This window comes from Heterodontus francisci, chromosome 14 (assembly GCF_036365525.1).
Source record: "Heterodontus francisci isolate sHetFra1 chromosome 14, sHetFra1.hap1, whole genome shotgun sequence".
Classification (NCBI taxonomy): Eukaryota; Metazoa; Chordata; class Chondrichthyes; order Heterodontiformes; family Heterodontidae; genus Heterodontus; species Heterodontus francisci.
The window spans coordinates 94,098,976-94,126,532 of record NC_090384.1 but is presented as its reverse complement, the minus strand read 5'-3'; the positions used below and the strand labels follow the sequence as shown (position 1 = coordinate 94,126,532).

The 27,557-nt window shown below is 45.6% G+C and overlaps 1 protein-coding gene across 11 annotated transcripts in view; it reads left to right on the top strand.

Moving 5' to 3' along the window:
• shank2b (SH3 and multiple ankyrin repeat domains 2b) overlaps positions 1 to 27,557 on the top strand; it is a 1,108,014-nt gene that overhangs the window by 1,019,029 nt on the left and 61,428 nt on the right. For 10 of the 11 annotated variants that reach the window (XM_068046566.1, XM_068046567.1, XM_068046557.1 and 7 more), the window contains 2 exons: positions 16,081 to 16,216; positions 24,762 to 24,842. In XM_068046566.1, coding sequence (XP_067902667.1) covers positions 16,081 to 16,216; positions 24,762 to 24,842 — 217 coding nt within the window. The remainder of the gene's footprint in view (positions 1 to 16,080; positions 16,217 to 24,761; positions 24,843 to 27,557) is intronic. The other variant, XM_068046565.1, reaches the window with a different exon arrangement.

Here is a 27,557-nt window from a genome sequence, read left to right as displayed (position 1 = left end):
GTTTCCCAAGGTCTGGAACACCGTCATGCTTAAATCAGAGGCTGCTATCCTCATTAGCATATTTAAATTGCCAGCCTGCTCCTTGTCCCATCTCAGTTGAACCAGAAGTACGTGGGTTGAAGTCGGGTTTTTTAAAGATTTAATATCTCACCTGACCACAACCCATTTGGTTTGGAGGTTAAGATTCAGCTCTATGCTTCAGGAATTGTCTCATCAGAAGCACCATAATGGGACTTTGGTAATTAGAACAAAAAGGTTAACTGCTTTCTTCAGGCAATGAGTTGTTGGAGCCAACACGTCAATCGCGCGATACTGTTCAAACAAGCACCAAGATGTAGCTTGGCTGGTGGTGAGAAGGGCCCTCCCCGTCAGATCATTCATGCACGCCCGAAGTGTCTCCCCCTCCGCACAATGCCCCCGCAGTGGCTGTGGTGGGGAAGAGACGCTTGCCCACCTCCTCCTGGAATGTGTCTTTGCAAAGCAGGTGTGGAAAGAGATGCAGTGGTTTTTGTCGAGGTTCATCCCAAGCAGCTCTGTAACACAGGAGTCTGTGCTCTACGGGCTGTTCCCAGGGACGCACACCGAGACAAACATCAACTGCTGCTGGAGGACTATCAATTCGGTGAAAGAGTGAAAGACTCCCTTTGGTCTGCCCGAAACTTGCTGATCTTCCAGCACAAAGACTTGTCCACCACCGAATGTTGCAGACTGCCACATTCCAAGGTCCAGGACTATGTGCTGAGGGATGCACTAAAGCTTGGGGCAGCCACAGCAAAGGCTCAATGGGGAAAGACCACAGTGTAAGGTCCCCCCCACCAAGCTGAACTGAGGGGCTGGATCCATGGGAAACCCCTCGAACTGTATCGGGAAAATTTTGTGTGCTGTAAGTGTAAAAATGTATATGGCATGACAATGAAATGGAAGGGTTGTGAGGCAACTCATAATTGTATAGAAGGAAACTGATCACCTTTGCACTGTTTGTATTTTTTGACTTGGTGTTGTTTTAAAACTGTTTGGGAATGTAATTTTTACAGATTTTTATGAATAAAGTATATTTTGGATATTTAAAAAAAAACTGGTAGCTCGCATCAGCCTTTGAGTAGCTCGCATAAAGCTCCTGACTATGCAGTCCGATCGTAATCCTACACATCCTGACATCGCCACATGCACAGATGTCACAATGGAACGAGGGAGTGGGGCGGAGCGAGCCAGTGTGGGGAGGGGGGGTGCTTGTGATATTTTTCCTTTATCAGAAGTAGGTCTCACTAAAGAAAAAGTTGGCGACCCTTGTGTTGGAGCATGGATTACTTTGAGACATGAAGTATTGAGGCACAGATCATTGTATCTTGGAAAGGAAGAGTTGAACGTTTGAAGCAGGGCTAAGGAAAGAGAGCTGGAAAGTGGGATTAGCAAAGAGATGGCACAGATCCAATAGTCGTGTCCTGTCCTGTGGAATTCTCTGGCTCCCTATTAAGCTAGTAGAGAGAAGACCATTTGGTAAATCTGTTCCATATTACCTCACGGTTATGGCCTACAGCAACGTTTGGCATATAATGTTCTGAATACATTTGTTACAAAAGGAGGCAAACAGTATTTATTTCTGATCAACAATTGGACTGCAGTCAATCACAAATAGATAAGAGATCATAAGATTGAAGTCTCTCTATCAGAAGGAGATGTGCAGGTAAGACCGGACCTCACGTAATTCATAATTGCTGTCACTCAAATGCTTGCACACGCACACCCCACGTGCACACAAACACCCTACCTCAAGGTTCATCCATTCTGTTCCCACAAGGTCCTGAAAAGGCTTTAAAAAAAAAAGACTATTTTGTTAGAAGTCAAGATCTAAATAGTAAGTAGCTTGAAATGATGAGTTACAGAGCCTCACAACACTGTGCAGGTCAGAACTCTTGTTACTGATTAAATTCTAATCTGTAGAGTTTGTATCTGTTTATTAATACATTGTAAAAGTTAACTTCAATTATGTGCCATAAACAGTTTGTTGAAAATGACATCCATATTGCTGATTAACACATCTCAAAGCAAGCACATGTTGATATAAATTACATTCATTATCAGTGGTGGCAATGATTAAACTTTAATAGACAGAAGCTCAGTAATATGAACAATTAGAAACATTTGGAGTTCAAAGGGCTGCATCAAAGCGTGGCTATGGAAGAGTAGTCGAAGTACTGGCAGTAGAGATAATAAATATTATGGTACTTAACTACAATTGGTTGAAATAAACCTAAAGAGCCAGATTAAATGCAACACCAGATTGAGTTACGTTTGCTCTTCAGTGGACTCTGTTCTGGGCCCACTCCAGTTTGCACCTGTAGATAGGGACAGTCTATCCAACTGATGTCGTAAATAAGTTAAAGAATAGTAATCTGCAATTCCATTGTGGGCTAATTGCTTACAAATGCTTAATATGCTTGTCTGAAATTCGTCTCTCCTCTGATTTAACACGGGCATTAACCCAATTACAATAAATGAGTCATATCTGTTATCCTACTGTCTCATTTCAAGACCGTTGTCTTGATTTAGGCAACAAACTCTGCAATAAATTTAAATCCCTGTACAATTAACAACTGAAAGAAATTAATAAGCGCAAGAACAGATGTTCCCTTCAGCTATACTGTTCAGGAGCGATGTTACAAAGCACTTCCTTCACACAGTGTAGTGGAAATCTGGAACTCTTGTTCAAAAAAAAAATACTGTTGAGGTTGGGGGTCAATTGAAAATTTCAGAACTGAGTGATAACATTTTATTAGGCAAGGGCATCCAGAGTTACGGACACTAGGCGGGTAGATGGAGTTAAGATACTTATCAACCATGATCTAATCTAATGGCCGAACAGAGTCAAGGGGCTGAATGGCCTCCTCGTGTTTCTGAATTCCCATGACCTAGGAAAGCAAAAATAATAAATGTAATCGACAAAACTCCTGATGGGACACAGTTGCATTGTGAAGTTGTTATAGTTACTGCATATAAATACTTTAAGATTACCTTGGGTCTGCATTAAGATGCAACTGTCCGGTCACCCTGTTAATTAAAACTGGACCAGATCTTAGTCAAAGAGTCGTACAGCAGAGAAACAGGCCCTTCGGCCCACCGCGTCCATACTGACCATAATGCCTATCTATACTAATCCCACCTGCCTGCATTAATTCCATATCCCTCTATGCCTTGCTCATTCAAGCACCTGTCCAGATGCCTCTTAAATGTCGCTACTGTTCCTGCCTCCACCACCATTCCAGATACCCTCTATTCTTTGTGTGAAAAATTTACCCCTTTGATCCCCTTTAAACCTCCTCCCTCTCACCTTAAATCTATGCCCTCTAGTTTTAGTCACCCCTACCACGGGAAACAGACTCTGGCTATCTACCCTATCTATGCCTCTCATAATTTTATACACCTCTATCATGTCCGCTCTCAGCCTCCTTCACTCCAGGGAAAACAGACCCAGCCTATCCAATCTCTCTGTATAACTCGAGCCCTCCAAACCAGGCAACATCCCTGTGAATCTTTTCTGCACCCTCTCTAGCTTAATCACATCTTTCCTGTAGAGCGGTGACCAGAACTGCACACACTACTCCAAATGCGGCCTAACCAACGTTATGTACAACTGTAACATGACGTCCCAACTCTTGTACTCAGTGCCTCGGCCGATGAAGGCAAACGGGCCATACGCCTTCTTCACCACCCTGTCTACCTGTGTTGCCACTTTCAGGGAGCTATGTACTTGCACGCCTGGGTGTCTCTGCTCAACAACACTCCCCAGGGCCCTACCATTCACTGTATATGTCCTGCCCTAGATTAACTTCCCAAAATACATCACTTCACACATGTCTGCATTGAATTCCATTTGCCACTCCCTTGCCCACTTTCCCAGTTGATCTATATCCTGTTGTAACCTTAAACAACCTTCTTCACTGTCCACAATACCACCAATCTTGGTCTCGTCTGCAAACTTACTAATCATGCCCTTTACATTCACATCCAAGTCATTAATATAATGACAAACAACAGAGGGCCCAGCACCGATCCCTGCGGCAACCACTGGTCACCCGCCTCCAATCTGAAAAACATAGCTGGCGCAGTGGTTAGCACCGCAGCTTCACGACTCCAGGGACCCGGGTTCAATTCTGGGTACTGCCTGTGCGGAGTTTGCAAATTCTCCCTGTGACCGTGTGGGTTTTTGCTGGGTGCTCCGGTTTCCTCCCACCGCCGAAGACTTGCAGGTGATAGGTAAATTGGCCATTGTAAATTGCCCCTAGTGTAGGTAGGTAGTAGGGAATATGGGATTACTGTAGGGTTAGTATAAATGGGTGGTTCTTGGTCGGCACAGATTCGGTGGGCCGAAGGGCCTGTTTCAGTGCTGTATCTCTAAATAAATAACCCTCCACTACCACCCTCTGCCTCCTATCACCAAGCCAATTTTGTATCCAACTGCCTAGCTCACCATGGATCCCATGTGTTCGAACCTTCTGGACCAGCCTACCATGCGGGACCTTGTCAAAGGCCTTGCTAAAGTCCATGTAGTCAACGTCCATCACCCTGCCCTCGTCAATCCTCTTGGTCACCTCCTCGAAAAACGCAATCAAATTCGTGAGACATGATTTCCCACGCACAAATCCATGCTGACTGTCCCTAATCAGACCATGCCTTTTCAAATGCATATAAATCCTGTCTCGGAATCCCTTCCAATAACTTTCCCACCACTGATGTAAGGCTCACCAGCCTGTAGTTCCCTGGCTTATCCCTGCTGCCCTTCTTAAATAAAGGCACAACATTAGCTATCCTCCAGTCTTCTGGTACCTCACCCGTGGCTAACGATGATACAAAAATCTCTTCCAGGGCCCCAGCAATCTCCTCCCTTGCTTCCCTTGGCATCCGAGAATACACCTGGTCAGGCCCTGGAGATTTATCCACCTTAATGCGCTTCAAAACCTCCAACACCACCTCCTTTGTAATGTTGATATGCTCCAGGATATCTGTGTTCCCTCCCTTGTACTCACTAGCTACCATGATCATCTCCACGGTAAATACGTTCAAGAAATATTCATTTAAGACCGCGCCCATTTCTCGTGGATCCACACATAGTTTGCCACACTGATCCTTAAGGGGACCTACTCTCTCCCTAGCTACCCTTTTACTCTTAATATACTTATAGAATCTTTTAGGATTCTCCTTTATCTTATCTGCCAGGGAAATCTCATGGCTCCTTTTCACCCTCCTAATTTCCTTCTTAAGTGTAGTCCTACATCCCCTATACTCCTCGAGGGACTCACTTGATACCAGCTGCCTATACCTGACATATGCCTCCTTCTTTGTCCTGACCAGACCCTCAATATCCCTCGTTAACCAAGGTTCCCTAAACTTGCCAGCCTTGCCCTTCCATCTAACAGGAACATGCCGGCCCTGAAATCTTCCTATCTCACTTTTAAAAGCCTCCCACTTGTCAGACGTCCCTTTACCTGTAAACAGCCACTCCCATTCAACATTTGAGAGTTCCTGTCAGATGCCATCGAAATTAGCCTTCCCCCAATTTAGGACTTCAACCTGAGGACCAGTCCTATCCTTTACCATAACTATCTTGAAGCTAATAGAGTTATGGTCACTGGTCCCAAAGTGCTACCCCACTGACACATCAACCACCTGCCCAGCCTCATTTCCTAAGAGGAGGTCGAGTGTAGCCCCTTCTCTAGTAGGGCCATCCACATACTGCTTCAGAAAACTATCCTGGACACACTTAACAAATTCTTCCCCATCTGATCCTTTAGCACTAAGGCAGTCCCAGTCAATATTAGGGAAGTTAAAATCACCTAATACAATCCTATAATTCCTACACCTATCTGATTTCCCTACATATATGCTCCTCCACTTCCCTCTGACTATTGGGGGGCATATAGTATAATCCCATCAAAGTGATCACCCCTTTCTTATTTTTAAGTTCTACCCATATGGCCTCGCTGGACATTTCTCCCGGGATATCCTCTCTAAGAACTGCCGTGATGTCCTCCCTAATCAATAGTGCAACTCCCCCTCCTCTCTTACCTCCACCTCTGTCACGCTGGAAGGATCGGTACCCCGGAACATTGAGCTGCCAGTCCTGCCCATCCCTCAACCATGTTTCCGTAATAGCTATAATATCACAATCCCATGTACCGATCCATGCTCTGAGTTCATCTGCCTTACCTGTAAGGCTTCCTGCATTCAAATAAATGCAGTTTGGCCTACCGGACCTTCCACGCTCCATGTCCTGCCCCTGCACGGCCTGCCGACTGGACTTGCTTTAACCTCTACATTCGCCTCAACTACCTCGTCTACTTTGGGTCCCACCCCCCTGCAAGACTAGTTTAAACCCTCCCGAGTATTACTAGCAAACCCCCCCGCAAGGATATGGTCCCCCTCCAGTTTAGATACAACCCGTCTTTCTTGTACAGGTCACCTCTGCACCAGAAGAGGTCCCAATGATCCAAGTAGCTGAAGCCCTCCTGCCTACACCAACTCTTCAGCCACACATTCATTTGCCTAATCCTCCTATTCCTACCCTCACTAGCACGTGGCACAGGGAGTAATCCTGAGATTACAACCCTCAAGGTCCTGCTTTTTAACCTTCTGCCTAACTCCCTATATTCACTTTGCAGGACCTCATCTCTCTTCCTGCCTATGTCGTTAGTACCAACACGGACCACGACCTCTGGCTGCTCACCCTGCCCTTTCAGAATGTCTTCCAGCTGCTCCGAGACATCCTTGACCCTAGCACCAGGGAGGCAACATACCATCCTGAAGTCTCGTTTGTGGCCACAGAAACGCCTATCTGCGCCCCTTACGATAGAATCCCCTATCACCATAGCTCTTCCAACCCTTTTCCTCCCCTGCTGTGCAGCAGAGCCCTCCGTGGTGCCAAAAGAGCAAACAATTTTTAGATCTGCTTTTCAAATGTTAGGTTCCTGTGTGAAACATAAATAAATGTTAATTGTACCTGTACTACAGTTTATTTATTTTATTTATTTAGAGATACAGCACTGAAACAGGCCCTTCGGCCCACTGGGCCTGTGCCGACCAACAACCACCCATTTATACTAACCCTACAATAATCCCATATTCCCTACCACCTACCTACACTAGGGGCAAATTACAATGGCCAATTTACCTATCACCTGTAAGTCTTTGGCGGTGGGAGGAATCGGAGCACCCGGCGAAAACCCACACGGTCACAGGGAGAACTTGCAAACTCCTCACAGGCAGTACCCAAAATTGAACCCAGGTCCCTGGAGCTGTGAGGCTGCGGTGCTAACCACCGTGCCACTGTGCCGCAGTGCGTTGACTAGATTATACTTTTCCAAGCAGTAAGTGTACTGAATGAATATATATTTAAATTGCACTATTAATGTATTAAATTAATACAAAAATGCTCAACCAGTGACTACTTTCCCACATTATTCAGTTGGACTATGGTTAATAAATTACCGTGCTAACTATCATTATTATTGCAAAAAGCAATTCCGGGATTATCAGTGGCTCAGAAAATCCCTTAAGGGCTTTTTTGATTTAACTTCCAGACCGCTGTTGTAAATTTTTAAGATTTTTGTGCTGAAAGTTTTCGCTGTGGGCTTTGCTTCTGCTATTTGATCTTTCTGCTTAGAAAGCAGCTTGTAGGCTCAGTGGCAACACTCCAGTGCCTTAAATTATATAGGCTGATGCTCCTGTACAGTAGTGAGGGGAGTGCTGCTGCCGTCTTTTGGATGAGAGATTACGGCATGCTATTCAAAGAGCAGGGGAGACAAGAGGATCTGATGTCCTGGCCCATATTTAGCCCTGAGCCAACATCACTATAAACAGATTATCTGATCATTATCACATTGCTGTTTGTGGGGCCTTTGTGTGCTGCTGCCTTTCCTACATCGTGAGTACACTTTTAAACTGCTTCACTTTGGGATGTCTTGAGGCCATGAAAGGTGCTATAGAAATGCAATTCTTCCCTGCTTTCCGCTTTCTTCCAGCAACCAAACAGATTGGAATACATTTTCAACCAGTTGCCTGGGTATAAAGCTGGTTTGCAGGATCGGCTGCCATCAATGAAACCCCAACTGAATTCAGTGGAAATGATGGACAGTTCCTATGACAGGCGGATGATCCACATCATCGGGATTTCACCTGGGCAGCAAGTTGGGAATCTATCCCATAAAACTTGTTCATTTATGGGCTTTTGCTGCGTGCACATTGGCTGCTGTGATTGTCTACATAACAACAGTGACTACACCTCAGAAGTAATTAATTGGTTTCAAAGCACTTTGGGACAGTCCTGAGGACAAGAAAGGTTCCACATAAATGCAAGTTTGTTCTTTACCAAATGGGACAGGCCAGCTTTAGGCTCTAACTCATGTAAAAGGTTGATTTGGCTATTAATTTTCTCCTGGCACACTAACTCTGGCTGTGATCCAAGACTTCACACCAAAGAATGTGGTCTCACACCTGACGTATTGGAAAGTCATGGATGTAATGGCCACAATTTTCCATTGATTGTGGATGACAAGTAGCAGACAGTGAATCCTAAGTTTTTAGATCCCTTTTCTAATGTTTTTTTTTAATGGTGTTTTCTTTCCATTTAACAAAAAGCAGAATCACTGGCACAGACTCAACATGTAGTGTACAAAAAGGCTCAAAATTCCAATCGTGCCCTGGGCAGGTCTCGAGCAGAAGTTTGGGGGGTGGTATTCTGGTTCCTCGGTTCTTTCTTCAGAGAAAGTTGGGAATGTTCATTGGGCGGAGGGAGGGGCATGGGTGGAATACCAAGATGGTACGTCTGAGGGAGTCCCAGGCTACTTGTAGTGAACATGCAGAGGTTCCAGGCTTCCAAAGGCATCAGAATATAGGAGGGAGTAGATAATTTCCAGGCACATGGGAACACTATCGCCTCCAAGTTCCGCTCCAAGTCTCGCAACTTCCTGACTTGGAGATCTATTGCCAATGCTTCATGGTCACTGGGTCAAAATCCTCGAACTCCCTACCTTGCAGGACTCTTGAGTACCTTCATGACGTAAAATGCCACAGTTCATGAAGGTGGCTCACCATCTTCTTGAGGACAGTTAAGATGGGCAATATCCACTGGCCTTGCCAATGACATCCACATCCCATGAGGACATGGGTTACCTTCCAGAAACAGGCTGACAGTTACAATGTCTGGGGAGGAATGGAATAGGATTGGTATGTCAGCTACATTCCATGACTCCCTCTGAGCGGGTGCTGCTGATATATCTTTAAGGTGCGAATGCGCACCTGCAGTATGGCCATGGCTCCCATCACTGTTGGTTCACTGCCTTTCCTTGTGAGAGGGAATCGAATTGAAATATTACCAGTTGTTTTATTCCGCACTGTTATGAAGATGATCCAATTTCAGTTGCTGCCTAACTTGTCTAACTCCCTTCCCTTTCCATATGAGTGTTCACATTTATGTGCAGCAAACTGAGTTATTCGAACTGTCTGGTATACAGGGTAACAAAGCAAAAGTATCTGATCACTGGGTGTTAGATTAACCACTAAATGAAGGCTGCATACAGAGATACTTTAAGTACCAGAGGGTGCGGATAATTGGCTAATTCACCTATCAATCATGGCTGGAGGTGACCGGGATCAATTTTAGGCACATGATTTGTAATATGATCCTATCCTCCACTCATGGCATTTAGCTGGAGAAATAATCCTGCTTTAGTTGAGAGACTCTTCTGTAGTATCAGTTGTTGTGTGATTGCCTTTTAAGTAATGTATCTTTAAGATCTTAGTATGCGAATATGCCAAGTACCAGGATGCATTCATGTGACTCAGAGCCAGACTCACTCTGTAACTGTAACACGAAGAGGCAAGTCCTGCAAATAGATAGCTCTGCACTCGATGTACTTGTAAGCTGTTAATGAACCTGTTGGAGATCTTCAATCAACTGAACTCCACGCATCTCATTTATGTTGCATCAGACAACATAAAAAGCTTCTCGTTACTTCAGTCATGAGTTCTGAGACTCTGTATTCTCTGACCCACTTCCATATCATTGGCCGACACAGTGGCCTCAATGTTCAATCTGCCAAAGAAATGCTTGAGTTTTATGAAGGAGACTTATTTGCTTTCCAAGCTGGGCTGTGTGGATCGACTTTCAGTCACTCTAGCACTTACTTACATCAAGCAGACAGACGCTGTGTATTTACTTCAGGCACTCCTAAGGCAGCTAGTTAATAGCTTCTGTGCTGTCCCACTGGACCAGCTGCAGCTCCAAACTGCCTCCATTATTTAGCTGAATCTCCCAAAACCATCTTTTGATGCATGTTGGAGCACATTTATAGAACGACTTGGATTTATATAGTGCCTTTTATGACCTCAACGTTCCAAAGTACTTTATAACCAATGCTTTTGAAGTATAGTCACTGTCATGTAGGACATGTGGCAGCCAATGTGCATACAGCAAGCTCCCAAGAACAGCAACGTGACGATGACCAGGTCATTTTTCTAGTGATGTTGCTTGAAGGATAAATATTGGTCAGAACAGCAGGGAGAACACCGCTGCCTTTCTTCAAATAATGCCATGGGATATTTTCCATCCCCCTGAAAGGGTGGACAGTGCCTCAGTTTAATGTCTTATCTGAAAGATTGCTCCTCCGACAGTACAGCACCGGATATGTTTGTATTCCAGTCTTCGCTCGAGTCGCTTTAAACAAGCCCCAGAAGCTGGCTGAGCGTGTCTACCCTGAGGCACAGAGTGGCTTTCGAGCAGAGAGATCCACCGTTGACTTATTGTTCTCCCTTCACCAGCTACAGGAGAAATGCCGTGAACAACAGATGCCCCTCTACGTTGCTTTCATTGATCTCACCAAAGGCTTTGACCTCGTCAGCAGACGTGGTCTCTTCAGACTACTAGAAAAGATCAGATGTTCACCAAACCTATTAAGTATCATCACCTCATTCCATGACGATATGAAAGGCACAATTCAGCATCGCGGCGCCTCATCAGACCACTTTCCTATCCTGAGTGGCGTGAAACAGGGCTGTGTTCTCACAGGGCTGTGTTTGGGATCATCTTCCCCCTGCTGCTCTCACATGCATTCAAGTCTTCAGAAGAAGGAATTTTCCTCCACACAAGATCAGGTGGCAGATTGTTCAACCTTGCCCGTCTAAGAGCGAAGACCAAAGTACACGAAGTCCTCATCAGGGAACTCCTCTTTGCTGACGATGCTGCATTAACGTCTCACACTGAAGAGTGTCTGCAGAGACTCATCGACAGGATTGCGGCTGCCTGCAACGAATTTGGCCTAACCATCAGCCTCAAGAAAATGAACATCATGGGACAGGACGTCAGAAATACTCCATCCATCAATATTGGTGATCACGCTCTGGAAGTGGTTCAAGAGTTCACCTATCTAGGCTCAACTATCACCAGTAACCTGTCTCTCGATGCAGAAATCAACAAGCACATGGGAAAGGCTTCCACTGCCATGTCCAGCCTGGCCAAGAGTGTGGGAAAATGGTGCACTGACACAGAACACAAAAGTCCAAGTGTATCAAGCCTGTGTCCTCAGTACCTTGCTCTACGGCAGTGAGGCCTTGACGACGTATGTCAGCCAAGAGCGACGTCTCAATTCATTCCATCTTCGCTGCCTCCGGAGGATACTTGGCATCGGGTGGCAGGACCGTATCTCCAACACAGAAGTCCTCGAGCCGGCCAACATCCCCAGCATATACACCCTACTGAGCCAGTGGCACCTGAGATGGCTTGGCCATGTGAGCCGCATGGAAGATGGCAGGATCCCCAAGGACACATTGTACAGCGACTTCGTCACTGGTATCAGACCCTCTGGCCGTCCATGTCTCCACTTTAAAGACGTCTGGAAATGTGACATGAAGTTCTGTGACATTGATCACAAGTCGTGGGAATCAGTTGCCAGTGATCGCCAGAGCTGGCGGGCAGCCATAAAGGCAGGGCTAAAGTGTGGCGAGTCGAAGAGACTTAGCAGTTGGCAGGAAAAAAGACAGAAGCACAAGGGGAGAGCCAACTGTGTAACAGCCCCAACAACCAACTTTACCTGCTACACCTGTGGAAGAGTCTGTCGCTCTAGAATTGGCCTTTATAGCCACTCCGGGCGTTGCTTCTCAAACCACTGACCACCTCCAGGCGCTTACCCATTGTCTCTCGAGACAAGGAGGCCAAAGAAGAAGGGTCTCTGGAATAGGACTTGAACCCACAATCTTCTGCTTCAGAGATTAACAACAAAGTTGCAGCTTTGATTAGCACCAAAGGTGAGAGTAAATGCAACCGCCTTTTGGGGTCTGGTCCCAAATTGATGCAGGAACAGAGCAGACCGGGATCCTCTGGAGGGGGGAGTCCTTATCCACTTTGCTTGGTTGGGGGGGGGCGGGTGTGAGCAGGGGAGCGGTCGGTTCACACCCAATTCGCACTCCAGATTTAGCCTCTGCAAAGCAGTTTTGGCTACTTGGTAGTACTAAACCTTGTGGAGTGTGATCGCACCAAACGGGAAACACAGCAGTGGCATAACATTGCATTTCTGTGGCATCCAACCCCAGCCAATAACTATAGTGATGTCACTGGCAACTCTCCAAGTCCGAAGTAACATTCTCGGATACCAGAGTGTACTCATTACATTTCACCTTTGTGATATTTAATAACCATTGCGTTCTGTTAGCGTGCCATTGCCAGTTCTTCACATATATGTGCATCCTCCCACCCCCAGCTCTCTCTCTTCCCCCTTCATGTCTGAAGGGACTAACACGAGATTAATTTATAGCTCGATTTATCTCAATTAAGTTTCATCAGATTCACTTCTTGCTTTAAGGTAAATTTGCTGTCTTGCAAAAATAGTGAGAAGACGGGTGCATTTCTGTAGTCTTGAAAAATTGCTTCTCACAAGGATTAATTTGTCCATTGAGCCATTTATCGTCTTCCCTGGCCCAGCCCCTCCACTTTATGGAACCTTGGTAAATTGCTGCCATTCATTTAATTTTGCTAGACTCCCCTGGACTCTATTCATCATTCAACCTAGACCCTAACACCCTCCATCTTAACTGCTGCCTCTGCTTTCTTTTCAAATTGCCAAATCAGCAAGCATTATTTGTTCAAAATGACATGTCATTGTCTAGAAAAATACTCCACCCCTCTCTGCCCTATCAAAGTTCAAAATTGCCATTTATCATTTTGTTTTAAAGTTCTTATTGGTGTTTGCAAAGTGATGTCCAGTTAAGGCTTCAGTCTTGACCTCCCACATACCCCTTCTTTGAGTCTTGAAATGACCGTTCATTTTTCTCAGACAGTCACACCAGCAAGATTAGTCTGATTCTTCTAGCACAGGCACTTGCTAGTGGCAATGGTAAAGACTGTGCCTTGCCTGCTTTAAGTATGATTTTTATTGGAGCTGAACTAAGCAGTTAGCTAGAATTTAAAAAAAAAAGTTTTAATTTTGTTCGTGGGATGGGGGAGTTGCTGGCAAGACCAGCAGTAATTGCCCTCGGGAAGGTGGTGGTGAGCCGCCTTCTTGAACCACTGCAGTCATATGGTGAAGGAGTTCCCGCGGTGCTGTTAGGGAGGGAGTTCCCAGATTTTGAATGGTGATATATTTCTAAGGCAGAGTGGTGTGTGACGTGGAGGGGAAATTTGAAGGTGGTGTTCTCACGCACCTGCTGCCCTTCTTCTAGGTGGCAGAGGTTTGGGAGGTGCTATCGAAGAACCATCTTGGGTTTTATTGCTGAGAGGGAGCCTAGGCCTGTAACAGCTTGATGTGATGGATGAATCTCTGATAATCACAAAGGATAAACAGTTGTCGAGGTTCACTTCATAAATTCATGTGTGCATATCGGGAAATCATGATCTGGGTGACCAGATAATGCAGAAGTCCTCACCCATAGTGTCTGTTTGTGAAAGTGTCTCTTTACTATCAGGTTTGTTACTCATGCAACCTCTTAAATATATATTCCTAGCCTGATTACCTAGCATGAGACTAGACCCCAAATTGTCTCCGCTTTAAACAGATGTATTTACTAACCAGATTTTAGTTTAGTTTACAGATACAGCACTGAAACAGGCCCTTCGGCCCACCGAGTCTGTGCCGATCATCAGCCACCCATTTTATACTAATCCTAAACTAATCCCATATTCCTACCACATCCCCACCTGTCCCTATATTTCCCTACCACCTACCTATACTAGGGGCAATTTATAATGGCCAATTAACCTATCAACCTGCAAGTCTTTGGCATGTGGGAGGAAACCGGAGCACCCGGAGGAAACCCACGCAGACACAGGGAGAACTTGCAAACTCCACACAGGCAGTACCCAGAATTGAACCGGGTCGCTGGAGCTGTGAGGCTGCTGTGCTAACCACTGCGCCACTGTGCCGCCCTAAAGAGATTTGCTTAATTCTCTATTGCCTAACAGCTCCTTCATTTAGGCAGATATTCCATTGTTAATCAGCACCTCTAATTCTCTCAAAAGTGGAAATGCAGTCTCATCTCAGCACCTGCACCATGTGCATCTGTGAAGGATTATGGTCTGGACTTCCAAAGAAACATTTGTAATTGTTTTTAATTTACAAAGGGGGTCGGGGAAGGTGCCAGGGGCAGGGGGCATAGGGGAGGCTGAGATTGCAGGTTCTCAGGACCTGGATAGACAAGTACAGCAAAAATGCTTTTTTTTTTTCTGTACTGTTTTAATAACGAATGGCAAGAGATGAAATTCTTTCCAGGTAGCACTATAAAATGGAGCTATATCAAAATGGGTGTAAATCTGAGCAAGTATAAAAATTCTGAAAGTGTAGCTGAAATGAGTGGAAGTTCAGGGATGACGTCAGGAAGCATTTCTTCACTCAAAGGGTAATGGAAATCTGGAACGCTGTCTCTGAAAAGCCTGTTGAGGCTGGGGGTCAATTGAAAATTTCAAAACTGAGTGATAGATTTTGGGAAAAGGTAAATACAGCAGATGCTGGAAATTTGAAATAAAAACAGAAAATGCTGGAAATACACAATAAGACAAGTAGCATCCGTGGAGCAAGAAACCAAATTAATGGCTGTAATTTTACACCCCCCCCCCCCCCCCCCCCCCAGGCAGAGCGGAATTGGGGGATTGTGCCTTTCTTTGGCCTACCTGCCCCAGCTGCTATTTTACCAGTGGCGGGAGAGGTGCCAAATGGCCTGCAAGCCCCAAGCCAGTTGAGGCCCTTAAGTGGCCAATTAATTGCCACTTAAGGGCCTCCTCCCAGTGCTGCTGTGTTGGACAGGCCCAGTAAAACCTGGTGGCCTCCTTGCGGGCTGGGGAGGGGGCCCTACTGATCGGGCACCCTGTGCCCACAGAGGTTACCCCCCCAGCAGCATGGGCTGACCCCCCCCCCCCTTAAAATTACACCCCCCACCTTGTTTTACGACTCCCACCCCCCTCGCCGGGGCCAGTCGATTGTTCCCTGGCCAGGCCCGAGTCCCACTTACCTTCTTGAAGGGCGATGTCCATCATCCTCTTGCTGGGTGCAATCCCAGCATTGGTCACCACTCCCAGTAGCACAAGAGCTGCCGGCCCTCTGACTGACCAGCAGCTCTTGGAGGTGGGACTTCCTGCCTCAGAGGGGCGGAAGTCCTGGCTGAAGCCAATTAAGGGCTTGGACCACGCAAAATTGCCGTGACTTTATAGCCGGTGGGTGGGGCCACCACCTTAACGTAAAATTCCAACCAATATATTAGCTAAATGACCTTGCATCAGAACTGGAAATAGTTAAAGATGTAACAAGTTTTAAGCAAGTACAGGGGCAGGGACAGTGGAGGTGGAGCAGAGGGTAGAACAAAAGGGAAGGTCTGCGATAAGGCAGAACATTGATGATTTTTGTTAGGCAAGGATATTGAGGGTTAAGGAACCAAGGCAGGTAAATTGAGTTGAGATAAAGAGCAGCTATGATGGAAATGAATGGTGGAACAGGCTTGAGCATTTCCTGCTTTGACTCCTGCTCCTGTGAAATGTGTCAGGCAATTCGAAAGAGCTTTATCGTTGGTTACCATTGGTAAATTTACTCATGTGAAATTTCTTTATAGGTCAATAAGGAAAATGTTGTGAAGGTTGGCCACAGACAAGTGGTGAACATGATCCGCCAGGGAGGAAACCATTTGGTGTTAAAAGTTGTCACAGTAAGCAGAAACCTTGATCCAGAAGACACGGCTCGAAAGAAAGGTAATGACTGAGTTATTCACTTGTCCATTCTTGTTGAGCAACTTTGGTTTGAAACAAGCCATTCAGCCCAACTTGTCCATGCTCCACACGAGCCTTCTCTTGCCCTACTTCATCTAACCCTGTCAACAAATTCTTTTCTCCCTCGTGCTAATCTAGCATCTATTATTTGCCTCAACTATTCCTTGTAGCGCGTACCGTGTTCTCACCACTCTCTGGGTAAAGAAGTTTCTCCTGAATTCTTGATTCGATTTATTCAATGCTATCTTACATTTATGAACCCAAGTTTCGATCTCCCCCACAAATGGAAACATTTTCTATACATGTACCTTGTCAAATCCCTTCATAATTTGATAGACCTCTATCAGGATGCCCGTCAATCTACTTTACTGATTGATTAACTAATAACATCTAGTTTTGAAAAAAGTTTTTATTTTCTCGAGCGAAGATCATTATCGCAGGTTTTCATTCAATGTAGAATGATTGCTGAAGAGTCATGTTTTATTTTGAAGGAAATGTGCTTCGGAGAAACTGTCCTAGTAAAATGATTAAACTTTCTGAAAATTTACCACTTAGTGACAAAACAAAAATGAAATCTTGCCTCTGTTTTAAGCATTCTTTCTCCTGTTCTAAATGGATTGTTTTTTTTTAAAAAAACTCTATTTTTATGCTCATCAAAATTAAGGGTGGGAATGGAACACTCTCCCTTTCAGAAATCCAGGGATGAATTTTCATTACAGAGGCGGGAAATGGGAGCCGTGTCTGGTTTTGGGCCTGAAACCTGCCTCCTCTGGGAAACTCTTTCAGATTGAGATTTTCAAATAGATAAGACTTTAATTGATATGGAAACAGGTTTCCTGCTCTCTTAGAGCCAGTGGGGCTGGGAATGGAGGTGGGTCAGATCAAGTGTGGGACTTGTGTAGACACTCCCCATGGCGGCCATCACTAAGGCTGCTGGCTGTCCTGAGGGAGAGAGGCAGGGCGGCCCCTCGCTTCATTGATACCATACTGGATCTAATGCTGAGGCAGTGAGGGAGAGGAGGGAGATCCTCTTCCCAGAGGTTAGCAGGAGGAGGCCGCCTCATCGTGCAGCAGGGGCACCTTTCTGTTCGGTGTTATCCCCTTCTACTGCCTCTTCCTCCTTCTCCTCCTGTTATCTTCTGCTCCTTCCCTGATTAACTGTTTCTTTCCAGGGTTTCACTCTCCTGAAGGTCCCCAACACTCTGGAGAGCCATGTTATGGAAAGCACAGCAGACCACCAATCGGGACAGAGACCCTTACAGAAGGATATTGGAGGGTATCACCCACCTGGTCCAGGCACTGGAATTGCTTCTTCAGAAGCCCGATGGCCTACTCAATGGTTCTGCTGCTGAGCAGGTGGCATTAGTTGTATCTGTACCTCTGGGGCCCCCGTAGACGGTCAAAAGTTATCTCTTCAAGGGGGAGCGAAGATCCGACACATCCTGGACTAGTGGAGGATGAAGAAGTCGTGGCAGCCGCCAGGAAAATGAGCGCATACGTGGAGGAAGTTCTTGTGGTCACAGACCAGTTGGATATTGAGGGAGTGGAATCCCCTCCTGTTGATGGATCTCAATGTGGGGGACTTCAGTGTCCATCACCAAGAGTGGCTCGGTAGCAGCACTACTGACTCAGCTGGCAGAGTCCTAAAGGACATAGCTGCTAGACTGGGTCTGCGGCAGGTGGTGAGGCAAACCTCAATGAGGTGTCAACCTGATGAAACTACAACACAGGACTACATGTGTGCCAAACAGCGTAAGCAGCATGCGATAGACAGAGCCATGCAATCCCACAACCAATGGATCCGATCTAAGCTTTGCAGTCCTGCCCCAACCAGTCATGAATGGTGGTGGACAATTAAACAACTAACTGGAGGAGGTGGATCCACAAATATTCCCATCCTTAATGATGGGGGAGCGCGGCACATCAGTACAAAAAATGAGGCTACGGCATTTGCCTCAATCTTTAGGCAGAAGTGCCGAGTTGATGATCCATCTTGACCTCCTCCAGAAGTCCCCAGCATTACAGATGCCAATCTGAATTCATTCCATGCGATATCAAGAAACGACTGAAGGCACTGGATACTGCAAAGGCTATGGGCCCTGACAACATTCCAGCAATAGTACTGAAGACCTGTGCTCCAGAACATGGTGCGCCCCTGTTCCAGTACAGCTACAACACTGGCATCTACCCTGCAATGTGGAGAATTGCCCAGGTATGTCCTGTACACAAAAAGCAGGGCACGTTCAACCCGGCCAATTACCACACCATCAGTCTACTCTTGATCATCAGTAAAATGATGGAAGGTGTCGTCAACAGTGCTATCAAGCAGCACTTGCTTAGCAATAACCTGCTCAGTGGCGCTCTGTTTGGGTTCTTTCAGGACCACTCCGCTCCAGACCTCATTACAGCCTTGGTTTAAACATGGGCAAAAGAGCTGAACTCGAGATGAGGTGAGAGTGACTGCCATTGACATCAAGGCAGTATCTGAAGATGGTTGTGGTTGTTGGAGGTCAATCATCTGAGCTCCAGGACATCACTGCAGGAGTTCCTCAGGGTAGTGTCCTAGGCCCAACACCTTCAGCTGCTCCATCAATGACCACCTCTCCATCATAAGGTCAGAAGTGGGGATGTTCGCTGATGATTGTACAATGTTCAGCATCATTCGTGACTCCTCAAATACTGAAGCAGTCTGTGTAGAAATGCAGCAAGATCTGGACAATATCCAGGCTTGGGCTGATCAGTGGCAAGTAACATTTGCGCCACACAAGTGCCAGGCAATGACCATCTCCAACAAGAGAGAATCTAACCATCTCCCCTTTACATTCAATGGCGTTACCATCGCTGAATGCCCCACTATCAACATCCTGTGGATGACCATTGAGCAGTAACTGAACTGGAATAGCCATATAAATACAGTGGCTACAAGAGCAAGTCAGAGGCTGGAAATCCTGTGACGAGTAACTCACCTCCTGACTCAGCAAAGCCTGTCCACCATCTACAAGGCACAAGTCAGGAGTGTGATGGAATACTCTCCACTTACCTGGATGCATGCAGCTCCAACAACAGTCAAGAAGCTTGACACCATCCAGGACAAAGCAGCCCGCTTGATTGGCACCCCATCCACAAACATTCACTCCCTCCGCCATCGATGCACAGTGGCAGCAGTGTGTGCCATCTACAAGATGTACTGCAGCAACTCACCAAGGTTCCTTCGACAGCAACTTCCAAGCTCGTGACATCTACCACTTCGAATGACAAGAGCAGCAGATGCATGGAACAGCACCTGCAAGTTCCCCTCCAAGTCACGCACCATCCTGACTTGGAACTACATCGCCATTCCTTCACGGTCACTGGGAATCCTGGAACTCCCTTCCTTACAAGACTGTGGGTGTACCGACCCCACATGGACTGCAGCAGTTCAAGAAGGTGGCTCACCAGCACCTTCTTTAGGGCAATTGGGGATGGGCAATAAATGCTGGCCTGGCCAGTGATGCCCAGGACCCTTGAACGAATGAAAAATAAGTTGACATCACACAGAGATATTAGGACACGTGAACGAAAGCTTGTTCAAAGAGGTAAGTTTTAAGAGGAGTCTTAAAGGAGGAAAGACAGGCAGACAGGTTGAGGGTGAGAATTCCGGAGCTATGGGGGCTAGGCAGCTGAAGACACAGCCACCAAGGGTGGAGCAGTGGAAATCGGGAATGCTCAAGAGGCCAGAATTGGAGGAATGCAGAGATCTCGGAGGGTTATAGGGCTGGAGGAGATTATAGAGATGGGGAAGAGCAAAGCCCATGGAGGGGATGGTGAGAAAACCATAGCGAATCAAGTAAAATTGAGTAACCGATTTAGTTAAGTTTCAATTGAAAGTGCATAACCCAGAAATAACTTGGTCTTTGCTCCCAAGATCTCCTTTGCAAGCCCCCAAAATGTTCTCACTGTGCTCCTCACACACAGCCAATTGAACGTTGCAATTGAAATCCTAAAAGCATTTGCGTTCCTTTTCTCTATAAAAGGAAATCATTATTGTACAGTTCACAGGTCTGCGTGGGCAGGTGTTCAGAAATAAAACTACCAGCACACAGCTGCTAAGCAACATCAAAGAGAGAGGCTGCAAAACCGGCACACTTTTTTTTGTGGAGAATTTTCCTGATATTGAAGGGATGGTGTCAAGATGCCATTGTGAATTAACATCCTTGTGTAAACCGAAATCAAATGTTCATATGTCGTAGAGGGGAGAAATCGCAGGTGGATTCTATCTTTGAACGGAGTTTGATCATTTTTCAAAGATAAAATTAATATGTCAATTTAATTGAACTACCATTTGTCTTGCATCTGTTCGGAGCCCAGCTTGAACTAGAACTGCACAGATTATAGTTATTTAAGTCTCCTTTTCTCCCTTTCCAATAGACCTCAATTTAAGAATACAAATGTCTAAATTCCCCTTGAAACGTGTGCTGCGTCACTTTTTTTGCTGTCTGATCCTTGTGCTGGTCCCTAAATTTAGGATCAAACCTTTGATCATTCAGAAATAAAAAAGCAGCAGCCACATTAGTACTATCGACCCCCAAATAGTGAGAGGAAGATAAAAGAACAAAAATGTAGCCAGATTTCTGAATGCAAAAACTATAGGGCAATAATAATTGGGGATTTCAACTACCCTAATATCAACAGAGATACAAACAGTGTGAAGGGCACAGAGGGGACAAAATTCTTGAACTGTGTTCGAGAACTTTTTTAGCCAGTATGTAACAAGCCCAAGGAGAGGGGGCGCAATTCTAGATTTAGTCTTCAGTAATGAAGTTGGGCAAGTGGATGAAGTAGCAGTGGGTGACCATTTTGAAGATAGTGACCACAATACAGTTAGTTTTAGCATAATCATGGAAAAGGACAAAGATAAAACAGGAGCAAAGGTTCTAAACTGGGGGAAGGCAAATATTATGAAACTCAGGTGACCTAGCAAAAGTGGACTGGATACTTGAAGGTAAATCAGTGGCAAACCAGTGGGAGGCATTCAAGAGCGAGATACTACAGGCACAGTGTAGACATGTCCCCACAAAGATGAAGGGTGGTACTGCCAAATCTAGAGCCCCCTGTTATCTAAAAACTTACAGGATAAGTTAAAGCAAAAAAAAAAGCTTATAATAGATCACAAATATCTTAATACTTGAGAAATCCTAGATGAGTGTAGAAAGTGCAGGGGTGAAGTAAAAAAAGAAATTAGAAAAGCAGATGACATGAAAAATTTTTGGCAGGTAAAATCAAGGAAAACCCAATACATTAAGAGCAAGAGGATAACGAAGGAAAGAGTGGGGCCTATCAGAGCTATACAGGGGAACTTATGCGTGGATGCTGAAGATGTAAGCAGGATTCTCAATGTGTTTTTGTCTCTTTCTTCACATAGGAGAGGGTTGCTGCAGACATGTAGTTAAAGAGGAGGAGTGTGAAATATTGGCTACCATAAGCAGAATGAGAGAGGAAGTGCTTGAGGGTCTGACATTCCTGAAAGTGGATAAATCGCCAGGACTGGATGGATTGCATCCCAGGTTGTTAAAGGAAGCCAGGAAGGAAATAGCAGATGCACTGAGGATCATCTTCAAATCCTCACTAGATACAGGCGAGGTGCCAGATGATTGGAGGTCCGAGAACGTTGTACCATTGTTTAAAAAGGGTGCGAGGTATAGGCTAGGCGATTATAGGTCGGTCAGTCTGACCTCGGTGGGTAAATTGTTAGAATCAATTCTGAGGGATAGGATAAACTGTCACTTAGAAAGGCACGGATTAATCAGGGATAGTCAGCATGGATTTGTTAGAGGAAGGTCATATCTTACTAACTTAATTGCATTTTTTGAGGAAGCAACAAGGAGGATTGATGAGGGTAGTGCAGTAGATGTGCTCTACATGGATTTTAGTAAGGCATTTGACAAGGTCCTGCATTGCAGACTGGTCAGTAAAATAAAAGCCCATGGGAAACAGCGGAAGGTGGCAGGTTGGATCCAGAATTGGCTCAGGGTCAGGAAACATAAGGTAGTAGTCAACGGATGTTTTTATGAATGGAAAGCAATTTCCAGTGGTGTTCCACAGGGCTCCATGTTGAGTCCCTTGCCGTTTGTGGTATATATTAATGATTTGGACTTAAATGTGGGAGGCATGATTGGGAAATTTGCTTATGACACAAAAATTGGCCGTGTAGTTAATAGTGAGGAGGAAAGCCATGGACTCCAGAATGATATCAATGGTTTGGTTGAATGGGCGGAAAAGTGGCAAATGGAATTCAATCCAGAGAAGTGTGAGGTAATGCATTTGGGGAAGGCAAATAAAGTGAGGGAATACACAATAAATGTGAGGATATTGAGAGGGGTGAGAGACCTTGGAGTGCATGTCCACAGGTCCCAGAAGGTGACAGGACAGGTAGATAAAGTGGTGAAAAAGGCATATGGAATGCTTTCCTTTATTGGCCGAGTTATAGAATACAAAAACAGGGATGTTATGATAGAGCTGTATAGAGCGCTGGTTCGGCCACAGCTGGAGTATTGCGTACAGTTCTGGTCACCACATTATAAGAAGGGCATAATTTGCTCTGGAGAGAGTACAGAGGAGATTTACAAAAATGTTGCCCAGGCTTGGAGGTTGTAGCTATGAGGTAAGATTGGACAGGCTCGGGTTGTTTTTCCCTGGAACCGAGGAGGCTGAGGGGAGACTTAGTTGAGGTGTACAAAATTATAAGGGGCCTAGATAGAGGTGGACAGGAAGGACCTGTTTTCCCCTGGCGGGGCGGTCAGTTACCAGGGGACACAGATTTAAGGTGATTGGGAGAAGGATTAGGGGGGGACATGAGAAACATTTTCACCCAGAGGGTGGTGGGTATCTGTAATTCACTGCCAGGATCAGTGGTGGAGGTAGAAACCCTCAATTCTTTTAAAAGGTACCTGGACATGTACCTGAAGTGCTGTAACCTGCAAGGCTACGGACCAGGTGCTGGAAGGTGGGATTAGTTTGGGCAGATGGTTTTTTCAGCTGACGCGGACGTGATGGGCTGAATGGCCTCCTTCTATGCTGTACTTTTTCTATGGTTCGATGATCTGTGTGTCACCAGGTTTCTGTAACAGAGACATTAGTGCAATATAAATCATTTAAATGACATTTTCTAAACCCACGTTACACCATTGAAGTCACAAAGCGGAAAGCCAGATGAGATGTATAATGGGCAACTGAGCCACTGGATTGACTCTTCTGGACTTGGACAATTTTCAGCAGTCGGGACCATTTTCAGGCCGTGACCCGTTTGCAGCAGCAGCATGCCTCCTGGCGTAATTTTACAGGAGGCAATTAAGAGGCCATCTCCGGGATCACTGTCCAGTTAGGAATGGCAAGCAGGTTGTGGAGGCGGGAGGGCGACTCAGCGAGTGAGACTGCAAGGCCAGCCGGTGGCAGCTTTCACTGTGTGCGCAGAGAGAGAGTGAGTTGCTGGTGCACGTAGGACACGGGAGGGTTGGACAAAATGCAGGGGTGAAACGGCTGGAGGCAACAGCCACCACTTCCTCACCACCAGCACGGTCCCTGACTGCAGTCTCCAGGAGACTGGAAGGAAATTGCAAGCCTCTGCCTGCAGAGGACCTCAGACTTGCTGCTATGCATCTTAGTACGGTAGATTTATTTATCATGGTGCTTTAACCTTCCACTCTGCACGCTTTCATGTTACCTGATGAGCTGCAGACACAGCAGGGGTCCTGTGCAATGCCGGTAAAATCTCACTTACACCGGAACGTTGTTGCTAATTGGTTGCCGATGAACCTTTTTTTTGGTCCCTGCCCCTCTCCACACCCCCCCCCCCCCCCCCACTATTACTTATTTCACCCCATCAGCCGTAGTTAAAATGACAACCCGCCCCCACTTTGTACCTGCTGAAGTTTCACAAGTGGAAAATGAAATGGACCAGAGTGCGGGCCTGTCACTGAACGGGATCAGATTGGGAACACCCTCCCCACAGAAATATTATCATATTTACAAAGCAGCATAGCCTTGGTACTGAAGTAAAAACAGAAAATGCTGGAAATACTCAGCAAGTCGGGCAGCATCTGTGGGGACAGAAACCAATTTAACATTTCAGGTTGATAATCTGAGATGTAACCAGTTTTTGAGCAAGTGCAGAGACAGGGAAAAGGTGGGAGGGGAGGAAAGAACAAAAGGGAAGGTCTATGATGTTGGGTGGGTGGGAAGAAGGCGAGATTAATTGGCAAAAGTGCTGATGGTGCAAGGCAAAAAGGGAGGGGTAATGGGACAGGTAAAGATACAAAAAATGGGTGCAGAGGAGGTGTAAATGGCAACAGCAGAATCATTACCAACAGCTGCAGTCAAAAAAGATGGGAGCATTGTATGATCTGAGATTGTTGAACTTGATGTTTAGCCCAGAAGATCAATGATCAGGCACTTTATAAACAGCGGGCAGCCACTGGCTGACTTTGATGTGTGTTTTGAAAGAAAACAAATTCCAAGATTGTGTCTTTATTTTATCTCTTTCACCAACAAGCCCCGCCACCTCCAAAACGAGCACCGACCACTGCATTAACGCTGCGCTCAAAGTCTATGACCTCGGAACTTGAAGATCTAGGTAAGAAATGGCTTTGAGAATGCATGATTTGGCCTGTAAGTGCATGTTACCTTGCCACAGCGGCTGTGCCTGTGCTACATGCTTAGTTACATCAAGCAGTAACAAAAATCCTCAGGTGCTGCACGCATTTGCCTTGGTGAGACCTGCCGTTTGCCTCTTGTACTGTCCAGTTTTATAATTCTAAATCAGATGCTTTGTGAGCTAACTGGTTATCGAATATGTTCAAGTTTGAAATCTGACTGACAGGCCGACTGAATTCTCACTATCTTCCATCTCTCTTTTTTTTCCCCCTCTGCTCTCTCTCCCTTTTACGTGGTGAATTTTATTTTGGCTGTCACCAGTGGACAGAGGTAAGCTGACTTGTTCTGTGCTGGCTCCATTTCTCATAAAAAGTTGTTCTTTTAAGTAAGTTTACAATTATGTGAAATGTTTCGGTGATAGACAAGGTTACTGCACTGACGGGTTCCACCATGTTGGAAGACACTGGCAAAGTCACAGCCTCGGCCATGTGTATGTGGGCAAATTATCGAGCGCAGACACAGGTCACATTTATGCATTTGTAGCCAAACAGAAACCACTTTCGCTGTATGGTAAAGTTGAAGAAACATTCAGATAGCGATCTGCCTCCTGGGGACACTGGGAATTAGAATCTGAACTCCCATTCACCACCTCCTCCCCCTACCCCCTCACCAGTCCTAATCCTGAATGCAGTTCACTAACCATAATACAGTTTTCAGCAGTGTGGGTGCTAAACACCTCTTCCCAAGCACATTCAGTCCTATGATGTCAAACCATCACACAGCTTCAACTATGGCTTCAGAAATAAATACCCCAAACGCAGGCGCGGCTGTCCCTCGGTTCACTCTATGCAATGTAAATTCACTTTAAGAGAAACAGGTCTGTACAAAAATAGTGGAATGCATTACGACAGGTCTGGGCTCCAACCCTAGGTGTGTACCTATATGGTTGATGGCTAGCCTTATAGTTAGCCTCTGTATTTGTAACGTTAACATGGCATCAAAATAGAATGGATCCAAGAAGGGCCGTATTCCATCCAGGTAACTCCATAAGTTAGTGAATGTGTATAATGTTTTATTTAAAAGATAAGAATTGAGTCATGTAACCTTAAAGAATGATGATGTGCTTCCAAAGATGCAAGTCCTTAGTGTCAATTGCTACCTGCCTTTTGATTCTAGTCAATGCCGATTCAAAGAGGTTCCTCAAATTTCATTCAAGTAAATTCTGTACAGCACTAGACTGAGAGAGTACCCAGTCAGTGCATTTTGGAGGATGATTTCTGCCAGTTTATTGTGATGGACACTATTCTCAGGTATAAGAAGTATTGCTGCCATTCTTTTTCTCGTGGTCAGTGAAAGCCCAAATGATGGGCTGAATTTTGAGGCCTCTGGCGTCGGGGGTCATAGTGGGGGAGGGGGGGGGGGCCTGGAAAATTCTTCCAGAGGAAACCAATCACAACACTGACACAGAGAAGGCCCCGCTACATTTTACTGGCAGCGGTGAGGCCTCGGTGCGGGGCCTTTGGTTTTAACTTAATTATATTAAAATATTCCAAAAAACCATACCTTGTCCCAGCAGCCGCCCCATGCCAATATTACGGCCTCCAGCCACAAATCCGGCACCTGCATAACTCCATTTGGAGTTCCAAGGCATGACCCTGTTGGGGAGTGGGGAGGAGTGAAATTTCAGGACGGGAGGGGTGTGGGAGTGGGGAAACCGCTCTGATTGGTTGGGGAGAAGAGGTTGAGGGTCAAATATTCTGAAGGTGGAGCGTTAAAATTCGTCTTTTGAAAATTTGGTTTTCCAGGGGTATAGATCATTTTATTTATTGGCGGGATGGGAGAGGGCATGCAAAGTTTGAATATAATTTTATTTGTAATATTAGTGCGGCAGGACCTTTAAGCATTTAAATTTAGCTGAAGGGCTTGAAGCCCTTTAAAAATGGTGCTAGCGCAGTGGCACCAAACATCATTGCCGGGAACAGAGCGGCCACTCCCTCTACGTCATCGGGGGCAGCCGCTCCAACCCCCTCCATTTAAATGAACCCCCACACGAAATATCGCAGGGGCTCAGTGACGGTGCAACCGTGCCCGAAGACCGCCAAGATCAGAGTGCGCCGCCGCACTCATAACATTCATCCCGATGTGTGCAATTCACTTGTTGACTTGAGTACTAAGACCAGCGTAGCAATAATTTCTCCTCTAGTAAAGGTATTACTCTAAACAAAAGGGAGTGGATAACTTGCAGTAGCTGAGTATCTATACACATCAGGATTGTATAATCGGGCAATGTAGAGCAATAATCATATTGGCCCAGATTTTGCAGTGGTAATGATGATGAAGCTGTCCGCGTTTGCCATCATTACTTCACAGCAGCTTCGGGAATCCACACATGCGCAAAATAACACGAAGGTCCAGAAACTGCTGTCAGTGAATCTCCACTGCTGTGGTCGTCCCACCCCGCCCCAGAGGGCTGTCCCTAAGCGATCAATTAATTCACGAAAACCTCCACTTCTCATGCTGTTAAAACCCCTGAAAAAGTTGAATGAGGCGTAACTGCGTTTTCAATGACATACTATGTTTGTGATTACTGCTGAACAGCCTTACTGACCCTGAAAACCAATTTTATGTTTGTGGAATGTCAGATTTCTCCATTATGATAAATCCACATTATTTTAATTTTTAAAAGATTTATTTA